General features: G+C 33.4%; 3 protein-coding genes across 3 annotated transcripts; 1 reads left to right on the top strand and 2 right to left on the bottom strand.

Annotated features, from left to right (window-relative positions):
* Positions 1-335: 335 nt before the first annotated feature.
* On the bottom strand, positions 336-4611 carry LOC114738156 (E3 ubiquitin-protein ligase RNF4-like). Its single transcript, XM_028926179.1, has 5 exons — positions 4559-4611; positions 3015-3264; positions 2862-2916; positions 2019-2134; positions 336-945 (listed from the first exon to the last, which is right to left on the bottom strand). Exons 2-5 carry the CDS (start codon positions 3246-3248, stop codon positions 718-720), a joined length of 633 nt encoding a protein of 210 aa, XP_028782012.1. The 5' UTR covers positions 3249-3264; positions 4559-4611; the 3' UTR covers positions 336-717.
* Positions 4612-6689: 2078 nt separating this feature from the next.
* LOC114738162 (protein RALF-like 4) lies at positions 6690-6986 on the top strand. Its single transcript, XM_028926184.1, has one exon. It carries the CDS (start codon positions 6690-6692, stop codon positions 6984-6986), a length of 297 nt encoding a protein of 98 aa, XP_028782017.1.
* A 3904-nt stretch (positions 6987-10890) lies between these two features.
* LOC114738157 (cysteine-rich receptor-like protein kinase 10) lies at positions 10891-14132 on the bottom strand. The gene is made up of 7 exons (XM_028926180.1): positions 13139-14132; positions 12724-12870; positions 12481-12602; positions 12172-12382; positions 11791-12028; positions 11474-11627; positions 10891-11376 (listed from the first exon to the last, which is right to left on the bottom strand). Exons 1-7 carry the CDS (start codon positions 13983-13985, stop codon positions 11074-11076), a joined length of 2022 nt encoding a protein of 673 aa, XP_028782013.1. The 5' UTR covers positions 13986-14132; the 3' UTR covers positions 10891-11073.
* Between the last annotated feature and the right edge of the window lie 1151 nt (positions 14133-15283).

Here is a 15283-nt window from a genome sequence, read left to right as displayed (position 1 = left end):
TAACTCATGTTAAGTGACTATAGAAGAAAAGCCTTTTTTTGGTCTAGTAATTATGAGGATTTGCGAAACCAGCACATGTTTTGTCCCAATATACAATTGATTGATTATATTAAAAGTTATTTTTCTTAGTTCTCATGTTCACATTTTCACCATCATGCAGTATTTGTTCGAACTGAGCTTTCTTGAGCGATTTGATGCACAGATAAATACAACAGAATAATAGCAAAATGAGGGCTACAGTCCAGAGCACGCCAGTAGTACAGTCGTTACAATTTTACCTTAAAATCATTAGCCAATTTCTCTTCCGAGATTTTATGGTCCAAACTGCACAGTTCTGTGTTGATTTTTTTTTCTTCCCCAACTTTGTCATATGACATGCTAAATAAGAATACAATTGTGTAGAAGTTCGGAATTTTACAAGCTAAATAATTTGTGGAAAATAAGAACTGGCCCATTTTATGAGAGATTTTTTCCTTGGGCTGAAAACCCAAGAGCAAAAATAATCTTTTAAGAATCCGAATTTAAAATTAGGCCAACATATTCTATTTGGGGCTAAAGAAACATGAAGGAAGTAAATAGTTGTGTCCAAACCCATCTCCAGCCCAAGTTATTCAGAAGTATCATATAATATATAGCTTGTTACCCAAAGAAACAACTGGGGTTCCAACTGCCAGTATCAAAAGTTCGAATTTTGGTGATTTTAAACTCAATTTAATTTTAAGGAGAGCCAGTTGATGGTAGAAACACCCTTATGAGCCCTTTTGCAGTAACCTTCTGCTCACATGTAGGGCATTTGCCTTGTGCTTTTAAAGTATCCTTAATGCATCTCTTACAAAATATATGACCACACCTTGTCAACACTTCTTCCACAAATGGTTTTGTACATATTGGGCAATGAAAGACAGGCTCCTTTGGAGGTTCAGTTGACTTTATATTTTCCTCCCTCTACAAAATGGAATAATCAGGTTAGCAATTTCAATTCCATAAACATCTCCACAGTATAAGATTCTATTTGTTCATGTCCGCAATAACTATTATAATAGACTGACAATTTACATGTTATTTTTTAGGACAAAATACTTCTTATTTAAAATAAATAAATAAAGCTAATGTGGAAACCATGGCGAAATGAAAAAGGGGAAAATGTCAAAATTTGATTCAGCAGGTAATACAAAGAAAATCCAGTTATGCTGAGATGATGTACTGCATACGGAATATAGCTGGGTCACCAAGAGAACACAACAACCTTTTGAGAGAAGAATGAATGGGAATTGCAAGACTAAACATCAAAAAAGCTAGTGTTCAAAATTAAAACGCATATCTAAAGGAGAAAGACAAATTGGTCCATGAACAAGTAAAAGGGGCTCGAGTTCATGAACTTCTCTATCAGAGATGTCTGGCATAATGAAGCTTTCAAAATATAGTATCCCCTTGACTAGGACTAAAACAACCAAATGAACCTTCCAATAAAGAGATGATAAGCTTCTTCCTTTAAAGTTCCTCCCAAAGCTTTATTGTTGGTTGTGTGTGGAGTGGTGAAAAAGAAAAATCAACAAGGACCTGGTTGCAAAGATAAAATGGACATATAGGAGGTATAAATATGGGACTTGGGAATTAGTGTGTGCAGTTTGAATCAGAAGCCAAGGCAAAGAGTGCATGCACACGGACAAGATGGTGAGAGTAATGGGTGGCGTGAGGGATGAGGGATGAGAGAAAAGTCAAAAAGAATTTTGTGTAAATTATAGTTTGAGTAAGGAACAAAAAATTTTCTTCATTAAACATTTTGCTTCCTTTTCAAGTTTCTTTGAAGTATTTTAAGAATTTACCACTCTAATCCCAACATATTACAGGATAAAGCATAGCCGTTCACCAATCACAACAACAATAAGAACAATGCACACTAACCAGAACACTGACGTCTATTCAAAACAATAGCCAATTGTCAATCAAAGCAATATTAAAGAAACAACAATCACAAGCTAAAATGAAATACGACACAGATTGAAACATTCTAATACCTCAGAACTGCTACTTCCTTCCAAGTTTATATATACATCACAATTAGGAACTGTTTGGCACAGAGAATCTCCTCTGCAGTCGTTGGGAGAAATTTCAGTCACCTGACTTACATGATCTGCAATTATTTTGAATGAAAAAGAGATGTTAACCACAACCAATCTTAGGAATATGTGTGTCATCAAAAAAGATTTGACAACCTGAGTTGACAAGAGCTGTGAGAGATGCCAATCCATCAAAACTCAGGATTCTAGTGGTAAGCATTTTTTATGCAACATACACTCACACACACTTGCTCTAATGCAGAGTTATGGAAGAGAGTGATAGAAACAGGAGAGGGCAAGAGAGGAACAGAGGTGTAGAAAGGAGGGGGAAGAGACAGGATGAGGAGGAAGAGAGGAATCAGATACTAGGTGAGGTAAACATATTTCTTTCATTCATCAAAGTCTATTTTACGCAAGTGCTATCATAAGCTATTTATAAACTAAGCTTTGCTTCCTATTAAGTAATCTAAGAGAGAGTAAATAAAATACAAAAATAAGTTAGGTTTCCTCAAAATCTATTAATTCTTATATTCCATCGTTCTTCCCTACTTGAAGGAATTCTCTTCCAGAGAGTAAAGCACATTATATGACTCCAACACTAAGCGAGGAATTCTTCTAAGTAGCATCTAATCCAAGGATCCTTTCCAATGGACAAGGTAGCGAAAAATGAGACATTGTGGAGAGCAAGTAATCTGATCATACTGATTTGGAAAACCTTTCTAATGAACAAGATAGTTGTAGAGATTATCATCAAATAAGAAAACATGCTCAACAAGGTAAAGTGATTGAATAATATGCTACCTAAATCCACATCAATTATAGTCCTCCCACGATTTCTTCTTGAATTATTTCTAGCCTAAATTGAATAAGAACCACATAAATAAGGTTAGCCTCCAAAAATCAAACATAGAATGACAATATCGAATCAGCACTATATCCAAGGGACAGGCATACCTCAACAAAAGCACTTCGTGTAGATTCAATAACATCATCATCAGTAGCCTCCACATCAATAGGCTGCATAAACTGTGGTTGCTGGACAGCTTGAACTACACGAGATTCTGATACAATTGAAGGTCCCTCTTGCAAATGATTAGCACGAGGTGGAGCCCTATTAAGATCCAAGCCCACGACAGCACCCCTTTGCTGACTTCCAGGAGAATCGCCCCCAACAGAATGAGTACTCATCTTGTTTACAATATTCCTGTATCCAAATCACACAACCTTAAATATACCTCATGTCAAATGAAATTATCACTATACACATCAAAGGAAGAAAGAGTCATAGCCGGTCATTAAAAGAGGCAAACCTTGCCTGGCAGAAGATGATGGAGGGAAAAAACAAAAAAAGGATAATTCCAATAATTGAAGAGTGGGTCCAGATGTTCATAACTTAAAGGAAACCTCTGACATAGGGAATTAATTATCAATCATTACATGTAAAGCAATACAAGTAATAATTTAAAATCATTCTGTCTATGCATAAGCCTAAATGATATTTTTGCACATGTTAATGTTCATAACATGTGAAACAATTGAATTCTTCATAGATAGTCAAAATAACATAACAGACTTGTATACCAGCAGAATTAGCAATCCTAAAACCGTTCTTGATTAAAATAATAACTCAACAAACTTAATTTTTAGGTTAGAAGCATTATAAACAATCTCTTTTCACAGTAATACCTGACTAAAATGCTAAAGATTCACAATGGCAAAAGTACTGAATAACAAAAGGAAAACAGTTACCAATCACCGTGGCCCTTGGATAGTAGGGTGAGGGGGATAAAGAGTTGACAGGTTATCCAGAAAAAAAAATTACATGAAAAAATCTACAAGTTAGTGTAAATATAAAATTTTATTATACGAGAAAAAGAAAATTTCCTATTTCTGACATTTGCTAAATTCATCATACAATTTTCAGCAGAAGGGAAAGAAAAACCACAACTTCCCAAAAGATTTATCTTTACAATTTTCTTTGCAATATTCTGGAATCAGTATCTATCATCCCAATGAAAAGATCAACCATCCATCCAAGAAGTTAGAAATACAGTACAATTTCCAGGTATATACATTCAACAACTAGAAACTTGAGTCTTGAGTGGTAGACATTAAGTTAAATAGCGAAGCACGGTAAAATTACCAGGTACACAAATTCAATAATCAGAACCAACAAAGCCATAATTCAGAAAAGAACCATAACCAAGCCTTCACAAAAAGTAGACGGTCAGCCCAACTTACCCACTTGCTTAATTCAAGCATGCATATTTCATTTCAACCATTTCAGGAAAATCGATTTGGCCAAGAAAAAGAAAGAGTAAAAGAAATTGCCGAATATCATATGCATAAAGGTAATCGCAACTATCATAATCAACAAGAATAACAGGGAGAAAAATAAAAAAGAAAAACATGACTCTGTTTTCAGCACCGATGTCCAGAAATCGAGAAAGAAAATTACAAGCAAAACAGAAAATCACAATCTACAACACACCTCCGACCGTCTGGAAAAGTCAAACAAAGCCAGACCAGAGACGGGAAAAGGAAATTTAAAACTCGAAGCAAGAAAAGGAACCTTCAACTGGATATTAGAGCAGCAAAATAGGACAAATCCTCACAAGCTTCGCAATCATACAAATCAAAGAGAAAATCTGAACTGTTTAAGCAGTCGAATCATTTGAATTTTTGGAAACTATTCGTCTCCGCTTATATTTTTAGGGGCGCGGGAGGCAACCGAACGAGGTTTTAATACTCTTTCTAAAATTACAAAAGATTTTACATTTATCACTAAGATGATGCGAGTACTTCTTTAATTCTATTTATAATATAGTTTTTATGGAATTACAATAAGAAGGTAGTTAATACTTAATAGTTTTAATGGTTCCTCGCCTGAAAAAAATATGTGGTTATTAGTTAAGAGTCTTAATTTTTTAGAAAAAAATTAATAATATTTCTAAATCACACTTAATTAAAATTATTAATTTCTATCTTTAAATTTTGAAGTCGGCAACAAAACAATTAAATATGTAAATATAAATTTTTCAATAAATTGTATAAAATTCCTTATCTTAAAAATTAAAAAAGTGTCAAATAATAAGTAAATACAATCAGTTAGGGAGAGTGCAATTTCTAAATTTGTTTTATTATTTCTTAAAAAAAAAAATAAATAAATAAGAGGGGTGATAGAAATTTGGACCTTTTCTCCTCCCATCATAGTTGTCTTTTTCGTGGTTAGGATCTCAATTGCATGTCTCTTGTGTTTTTTTTTTTTTTGGGTCTTTTCCTTTTCGGCAACCTATATATCCAACCCATAAAGAACTGGCCCAAAAAAATGCTGGAGAAACCCACCGTCCCACCATCGCCAGGTGTCAATTTCTCCCGCCGTATCGGAATTTTGAGGATCAAATGGCTGGCTTCTCCTAATGCAAATTATGCATCTCACTGTATTTAGGTATAAGTAACCAAATAAAATTTTCAAATTGAATTTTTTCTAAGTCCTGTAACGTGATTAACTGAATTGAAACTTTTTAAAATAATAAATTAAAAGGCAACATGATCATTTCAATAAATTTGAAGTCTCAGTTTGGTTAACGGCATCTAAACTGGAATTTTGCTTGTCTGGGGGAGCATTTGGGAATTTTCAAATTCAAAAATCATTTTTCTATATTTTCCCCAAATTATATCTTCCTCTTCCTCTCCCTCTCTTTATTTTTTCGGCAACTTAGTAGTATCTCTTCATATGTGATCTCCACAGTTAAATTTTATTCAAAGTAACTGATTTTTATTTATAGAAATTAACAAAGATTAAAATTATACCCCCGCAAGCCAAAACACATATATGGAGTACGATTAGTCCTTAAAATGCCCGATTCAATTTTTTTTGAAAAAATTTTGGTCCTATTGCAACTTCATAACGTGAATTGATATATATTTCAGTACAACGTAATCTGGGGATATAAATTTTGTATGTTCCTGTCCTATGTACATTTTCCCCTCGTGTATCTATCAAAGAATTCAAACTTCTCACATTTTATATACCCCCCCCCCAAAAAATATTTTTGAATCCATCTTTTTGCAAAACATGAATTATTTGAATATTTGAAGACATGAAAAGAGTAAATATTTAATTTAATACTATCAAATTAAATACTTAGAAAAAAAATTAAATTTTCCAATAAAATAAAAGGATAACAGCATATTCGACGAAAATAGAGTCAAGGGGATAAAATGTTAAATTTTGGACAAAACTAAGGAAACCAATCAAAACCAAATTACATCGAGTTAAGGAATGAAGAAACAAACTTAAATGCCAAATCACAAGATTAAATAAAAATCAGATTTAAAAATAACAAGAATACAACTTAAGAAACTAGTAGCAAGTAACTATAAAACCAATTTCCATTCTAAATTCAGTTAGTCTTTGTTATGAAAGACAATATGCCTTCCATTTTTAAACAGAAATCTCGGAAAATCACAAGTCCCAGAACTGACTCATCTTCATATACAATCCTCCGAAGCCTTCCTCCATTCCTGTATCAGCAAGCTGCAAGCAATATACACAGGATCCCTCATTAAAAAAAAATAATGGACTTTAAATCTTGCCTTATTGTTTTCTTGATATTGTTCTTGGCCATGGTGGTTGCTAAGGCTTCGACTACAGATAACTCTGAAGAATACTTGAGCTTAGGTAATGCTGCAGAAGGAAACTTTACTGGAGAAGACGATGAATCAAACCCTAACCCTAATAATAATGAATCATTATCCGAAGATTTCCGACCCAAGTTCATAAGCTATGAAGCTCTCAAGGCAAACACAATCCCATGCAGTTTGAGGGGACGATCCTATTATGATTGTCGTATGAAGACAACAGTGAATCCTTATCGTCGGGGTTGTAGCGCCATTACACATTGTAGAAGATTAACAGATTAGTTTAAGGATCGATCGACCTGGGCATAATGTACGCACAAGAGGAAGATTTATAACACCCGATGGTGTATTATATTGTTTCTTATTTCAGTTTAATTTACATATTTTCTGGTTTAATTCGTAATGCTAGTCATGGAGCAAACAGAAAAATGGAAAGAATTATATATTCAATTGTCCAGGTTTCGTGGTTCATTCTATATTCATGTGGAAATCTGAAGTATATTGATGCTGAGTTGGGGTTAATGTTCATTGCTTTTAAAGTATCAGTTTCACTGCAGTTTCTGGGCTCATAGAGTAATGTTACCCGAGAGGAAATGTGTATATGGGTAAATAGATGCACAGAGAGATAGATGGAAAGATCGTTTTTGGGTGGGGTGGGGGGGGGGAGGAGATTTCTAGTTTTACTCTGTTGTTTATTGGAAGTTCTTTGTCTTGTTCATTTTATCTTACTACTATTAGTTTTAAATTTCAGGCTGAAGGAATTAAAATGACGGTGTGATTTGAGTTCTTTTTAAAAATATCAAAAGGCTTTTCGCCTCCTTAAATTTCCTCGGGGGCATAAAAATTTTCGAACTTGCAAATTCATGTAGAAATTATTTTAGGGAAAATTTGATACAAGGGCCTAATAAAACTAATGTTTACCGAGAAGGATCTTAAACATTATACGTTTTTATGGGGACCAAACACTAAAATATAACTTTAAAAATACCAAATTAACCCTAGTTAAATCCCGACTGCTAGCATTATCCATGCAAACGAAATGCCAAGCGTACGTCCATTTAATATTTTTTATAATCTTCTTAATTTATACTACCTTTAGTTCTTAATATAAAACATCATTTGACTTTTATTTTAACCCTAAATATAAAAGTCTAATCCACTTTGTCTCTCATATTTCTGTATTTTTTTCATAATAGTTCTTCTAATAATGGTAATTCTAGTTAATACACTTGATTAGCAAATACATCTTAAGAAAAAAATACTTATTTATTACAAATAACTAACTAAAATTATTTTCTTAATCTACTCAATTAGTTAACTGACTCTTATATTTAGGATTGGAGGTAGTACTATATAATTTTTTTTCTCATCAATATTTACAAAATAAATTATTCAAATCAAATCAAAACCATTTATTACTAATCCAAAATATTTTCTTTATCTAAACAAACAATGAAACCAAATTATTCGTTTGCATGGATAATGCTAGGAGTAGTTAATTTTCATTTTTGCCTTTCTGCGGCTTTCAGCTGGATTTTCCTCTGTTTTTTTAAATATTTATTTATTTACTTTTTGTTTTACAAATTTTCAATCTATATTTTTATATGGTCAAAAAATATATTTTTGTAAATATATTTAAATGTAAATAAAATATTTTAATTGATTTCAATTAATAAAATTAAAAAATTTATAAATATTTTTCTTAAATTGTTATCAATTTCAATTTCTTAAATAATATATTTAGATATATAATATTATTCAAATTTATTTTTATATCTAAAATTTTCTATTCTCTTAAATTTAATAACCTTTATTTTTAATTATTATTTACTTTAATTGACATATAACAAATCATGAAAAATAATTAAGGAGAAAGAAATTAAAAACATGAAAAATTTTATGAGTATCGTTGATTAATTTGATTTTTATGTTATTTGGATTTCACCCCATGTCTACCTCAAAAATGACGTGGAACTAATTTTACCTGGAATAGTACCTAAGCCATGAAAGTAATTGGGAGAATTACAATGAGGTCCCAAGTAAGGAAAATAATTAAAAAATAAGTCCTAGAAGTTGTTATTCTCACTATAGGACTTGTTATTATAGGCGTTGAGGTTGTTATTGAGATCTTTCGGTAATTATTTCTCTTTTGTGGGACTTGGTTGTAATTCCTCCAAAGTAATTTACTTTCAGTAAAATGTTCCTTTGGTAATTTTGTTTCTGATAAAGTTTGCAGAAGATCGACGTCATGTTCGCAATTAAGGGTTCAGTGCGTTTTAAAAGCAACAAAATTAGACAGCCACGATGTAGGAAAAGTTTGCAAAGTTATCCCACTTACACAATCGTACGTTTTGGCTCCATAAACTACTTTTCTCCCACTGAAACGCTGAAACAAACAGGCCCGAACTTGTGTTTTAAATTGACTTTTTTTCCAAACGCTCCGGAAAGTGACTTTTGCAACGTAATTGATAGGGTGCACATGGGTGAATAACAAAATGCTTTTACTTTTTTGTCCCAGAAAGAGAATGCTTTTATATAAGATTCAATAGATTAATTTAAAAAATTTAAAAAGCTAAATAAATTATTTAATTATATTTTATATTACATGATTTCTCAAAAATACCTATACATATTATTAGACTACATATTAGTTTATAGGTCAAGCAAATTAATTTGAAAAAAAATAAATATAAATATTTCAAAATAATTTATTTAAATTTTCTAATCTTCTCAAATTAATTATATGTATTTAATTATATTCTATGTATGTTCAAAATTTTCTCGCCAAAAGATATTTTTATTTTATGATTATAATTTTAATTACTTTTTTAACAATTATCATACTAATATCATATAATATAAAACATTAACATTCGATAAATTTTATGTGCTTTTCATACATCTAAACTTACTTTTTTATTAATCATCCAAACAACTTTTAATTTTTCTAATTGTCTTTTTATAAACACTTATCTAAATATAAATCGTATTACACTAACTGATTGTTACTCTAACTTCAGTTACAAAAATCATTTAGACTAGAAGTCAGTTTTACTTAACACCAATCCAAACACACCCGTAATGAATTAATGGCTCAGCTCAGCTTCTGAGGATACTGAGAAAAATGAGCTGAGAGAATCTGCTCCCAACCAACTGCTCTGAGACTCTGATATTTGGTTAGCTTTGATGGGAAGAGGGGCCCAGCGGTGGGGAAGTTTCCAGGTCGATTCAATCACAAAGTCATTTACGACACCTATAAATTTAATGTGCTTTAATTTTGCCTACTTTCTCAACTATGCGTTGAATGGTTCTATATCATCGTTTTCGAGAAAGAAAACAAGGCCCCCTAAAAGCGAGTCTCTGAGAAACCAACCTGAAAGTCCCCACTAGCGTACATCGCAGGGCTTTTTTGGATTTTCTCAAACCCAACAAAATCAATTTGGATGCACTTAGTCACTTCATTGCATGATCCAAATCCTTTTTTCATGTGAGTCCAATTATGGAAAAATTTTCTTCATTGCCACCAAGCATGCATAACAAGATGCTTGAATCATCGGTTGTCATCTCTTTATTAACTTACGATCCATGTTAGTAAAATTTGACGGGGTTTTATGTTAGTTACGAGGACCTAACACAACTTTCATCTTTTATTCGGGCTTGGAACCAGCTATACTATATAGACGGAGTTTTTTTATTAATGATGATATTGGTAAATATTCTATTCTCATATCTGAAGGCTGGGATATAATGATGATTGCATAAGAAATAGTAATATGAAAGAAAATACTTTTTGTTACAACTCATATAGCTCAAGAGGCCTATTGTGATGAATTTTCAGAATTCGAACATTGCATTTATATTCTGAATTATAACCAAGAATGAAAACAAATTAATATTATTAATAAATTTTTATCCAATCATAACAAGAACATCTGTCTGGAGTTCTGGACATCTAGGTCTTGATTCCATCGTAAGAACGGAGGAATTGGCCGGGTTTCAAGACTTCTAGCTGAAATTAAATCTGATTCTCAGAGAATTTAAGTCATGTATCAAACATCTTCAACAAGGAATCGTTGTTCCATTCCATTCTCTGTGTCAAGATTCCCAAGTACCAAACGGAGAGCCTTAGGACTTTGTTATTGTGTCGAATAGAATAAAAACCGAATAAAAAATGATTAGAATAACATTATAAAAACTAACGTCATGCATGGAGAAAATATCACTTGTCCCTTTAAATAATTACGATGGAATAGTATGGATAAGCGTTCGCACAGTATAAATTGTAAATCTCAATTTTTGTGCCTAAAATAAGAATGCTCGTCTCTTGTAGGGTGTTGAAGAAAGAGAAGAAATGAAAGCATGGTCCTAATTAACGAGGAAAGAATTCACTCATAGACACTTCAATGGTCGAGCCTGATTCCTTACTTCCACTGGTACTGGGCCCCATTCTACCGTCTAGAAAGAATGCAGGTTCCTCTGGCAATGGCAGCTGAATGGAATCATTACTAAGATAGGAAACAACCGCAGCCATTGTGGGTCTTGTATCTGGATCTTCTTGAACACATAACAAGCCAATCTGGATGCACTTGATCACTTCATTATATGATCCAAATTCTTTTATATTCGAATCTAATATCTCCAGCAACTTTTCCTCCTTCCATTGCTTCCAGGCCTATGACAATCAAGGAGAGCTAATTATCACCATTTTACAAAGTTATAGAATATTGTTAAAATAATCTTTTATATATAGAAACATTATCATAACTTACATAGCTCAATAGGCCATCAGCATGCTGTGATTGGCTATGACGACTTGTATTCTTCTTTCCACTGATAATCTCTAACATTATGACTCCAAAACTAAAAACATCTGATTTTTCAGAATATTGTCCGTACATTGCATATTCTGGAGACATATAACCACTGAAAAAAAAATCAATAATAAAGTTTTCATACAATACATAATAAGGACATTAGTTGAGATGTAAATTTTTCAATCTCAACTTAGGAACACTTATTTTGCTTTATTCAATTCAACAATATCAAAATAGATGTAGAGCTTAAAGAGAAAAGATTTAGAACTTACTATGTCCCAACTATTCTATTTGTACTTCCTTCATTTGTGTTGATAGCAACCATTTTAGCTAATCCAAAATCTGAGATTTTTGGATTCACTTCATCATCTAATAAAATATTGCTTGGTTTGAGATCACGATGTATAATTTTGAGACGAGAATATTCATGAAGATAAAGAGTTCCTCGAGCAACTCCTCCAATGATTTTACAACGCTCAACCCAATTTAATACTTTGCCTTTTTGGGAGCCTGTACATTAATTTGTTGTGAGTAACTATATATGTAAAGACAAAATAAAGGTAATCTATGTATAGGCAATTAACCCCAACATACATCTGATAGCATGAACTACAAATTTCACTAAGAGTTAAAGAAGGTATAGATTGTCAAACCAAATAGAAAGTAGTCGAGGCTTTTGTTCGGAACATATTCATAAACGAGGATTTTCTCTTGTTCTTCTATGCAAAATCCAAGCAAGGCCACCAAATTTCTGTGTTGAAGTTTGGCAATCAATAAAACCTCATTCTTGAATTCTTCTCCACCTTGACAAGAATTTTTTGAAAGTCTCTTGACAGCTATTTCTTGACCATTTGAAAGAACACCCTAGAACCATTGATGATTAGATTAAAAGTGAAGAAACACGTATACATGTGTGCTTATATGTGTCTATGTGTAACATTTATATTGATGACATGTGTTACCTTGTAAACTTGTCCAAATCCACCTTGGCCTAAACATTTTTCATGCGAAAACTTATTTGTTGCAGCTTCAATAGTGGCCAAACTAAATTGTAGAGGCTCTAAATTATTGCCTTCATTTCCAACTAGACACATAAAAAATAGTAAATGATGCTGAAAGCGACAAAAGCATCGATACAAAAGCTGTTTGGACGAGCCAAATTTTATGAGGAAATAAAAATTTGTTTGAGAACGAAAACTGCTTACAGTATTTTTGTCTGAGAAGAGCGCTGCGTCTCTTCTTGATTAGACTCTTTGAGAGATAGTAGGCGACACAAAGAAATATCCCCAGACCACCAACAAAAGAAACCACAACTATCACAATAGTGCTTGTTGACTGACCTTTCCCTTTTACTGCAAAAAGTCAAAAACATCATATGCTTCCACTTCTCAACGATGACATCATTGACTGTATCCCGTAAGACCAGGGGATCATATTCACATTCTGATTAGATTCAATTTTCCCCAGCTGTCATGTTATTTTTTAAAAATTTATTTTGATGCCGAGATCAGCATAATCTTTTTCTTTAATAGACTTACCCAAATACGCATTTAAAAAAAAATAAGAAAAGCGCATTAGTTGTTCAACAAACAATAAAAATTGTTTTTAAGTTGAATTTACCTCGAGGATCTGGAGAATTTGTTGGAGGAGGGAGCGCAGGCGGTGTAGGCGTCGTCGCTTCTGGCTGATCATCAGAGTTATTATAGAAAGGATAGAACTCATAGCGAACGTTGCAGCTGGGATATAGAACTCTTCCTCCTTGTTTTCCCACACAGCACCATGAAAGGTCTCCAATCACAGCACTCAGACATTTTCTGCAATCTTGGGATGATAGGTCAGGCGTGCACTGAAGTAGAGAATACATAGTTCCGTATCCAGATATGCTTGCTTGCCTTGTGGCATATTTCTTAGCGTCGTTGGCTGCATCGTCTGCCGTAAAGTTAAGCGTGTCCCACAATAACTGTAAGAAGCTCGGCCGGGTGGCATTGCCGGTGTTCAAGAGGCCGAGTCTAGGCCTTGTGTCTACGGTGGCGAAGAAGGAACGGTTCGAATAGCGAACCATGCACTCGTCGTACCAGATGATTGCCTCCTTCGAAACTCTGCACTCGGAAGATAATCGTTGGGTGGCGTTCACGACACATTGGTGGCATATCGAGAGGTTGACGTCACCCCGGCACATGAAGAGGCCATAGATGGTGTCGCCGCCGCCGATGACGGTGGCGTTGGAGAAGTCAGTGTTGGCAGAAGCTAAGGAAGAGAGGAGTTTGATTCGGTCCGATTGAAAAGCACTATTGACAGTGAAGGTTTTGTTGGAAGAGCAGTTGTGGTAAAGATAAGTGACCTGTGCCTCAGTTGTACGAGAAAAGAGGAAGCTGATAAGCAAGAGCAACAAAATTTTGTGGGAAGCCATGGCCATGGACGTCATGGTAAGGGTGAAGAAGTTGTTAGCGGTGTTGGAATGAGGCATCAACTATAGCTTGTGGAGTTCTTATTCGGTATATTTCAATTCAACGGCGAGTGGGGGAGAATCTTTAATCTCATGAGGGAGAGAAGATATTCCAGTGGCTGGCAAAGAAAGAGATGGTTGATGATGGGGAAGGTCGACTTAAGGCATTGAAATTGCGGAGACTTTTCAATTTCTTGTTGGAATCAAATGAGATCCAGAAGATCCAAAATCTCATATCGAACTCAAACATTTACCATCGATATGGGGGAAAATACAATAGTAAAACGTATCAAATATACAGAATTTGGGGGAAAATACTCAAGATGCAAGGCAACGGAGGAAATGAGGTGGGACGAAATGCAAGGCAGATCTAAAGAAGCTTGAGGATGGATGAAGAGAAGCTCGTCCACGCAAGTCAATGAAACTGGGGAGAGCAAGTCAAGCTTTGCTTTTATTTATTGTTTCAATTTTCAGTTGAAAAAGGAACAAAACTCTTTTAAAGATTGGAAAAACCTACGGCGATGGTGCACGGGTTCTCTCTAGAGACAGCAAAGTCAATTTGCTTTGTAAGCTCTTGTTTATTTAATGTCCTTTTGTCTTGTTCCCAAAAGGGGGAAAAAAAAGTCCTTTTACGCTATATGTGCTTTAAGCTTTTGAAAATAATTAAAATTTAAATTTTGTATCTGACTTAATTGTTTAAATTTTAAAGATCTCGTTCCTTCAATTTTTTTAAGCTATGTGTTCAATAATTTATATTTATAGTCACCGCTGATTAACATATCATTATATCTGATCTTATCATTCATGTGACTAAATACATAAAAAAAATTTTTCTAGGTACATGTATTTTCTTATTACAGGTAATCCTATTTGAGGCACTATCGAATACTAAATATGAACACCTCTACTAGTAGGGATTCTAAATTTGATTTGCCATGTTGTGGGATTAGCTCTTTTGGCTAAACTCAATCCCATTCGTGCATAAATTTCTAATTAAATAGATAAGCACTTGTCCAGCCGAAATCTCTGATGCTCGCATACAGACAAACCCATAAGATCTGCTAGCGGCTCAAATTAAATTTTGTGTGTTGAGATAATTATTATATTAAAATAGATATTATTACAAAGGGTTTTAAATTTGTAAAATTTTTATATTATTGTTTATGACGATAATTTCGTGTCAGACATATATTTGAGTAACCTCGTTAAATAAAATACTCTGTTAAGTTTTTCTCTATAATATAATATAATAATTAAAATATAGATGTGACGTGAGGCTTAGTGCGGGTGATATGTATTTTTAAAAAGAATAAGTGAGA

Source organism: Neltuma alba, unplaced genomic scaffold (assembly GCF_004799145.2).
Source record: "Neltuma alba isolate B1F8T4 unplaced genomic scaffold, ASM479914v2 tig00013549_pilon, whole genome shotgun sequence".
In the NCBI taxonomy this organism is placed as follows: domain Eukaryota; kingdom Viridiplantae; phylum Streptophyta; class Magnoliopsida; order Fabales; family Fabaceae; genus Neltuma; species Neltuma alba.
Note: the sequence above shows the minus strand (reverse complement) of the source record. Positions and strands in the feature narration are given on the sequence as shown.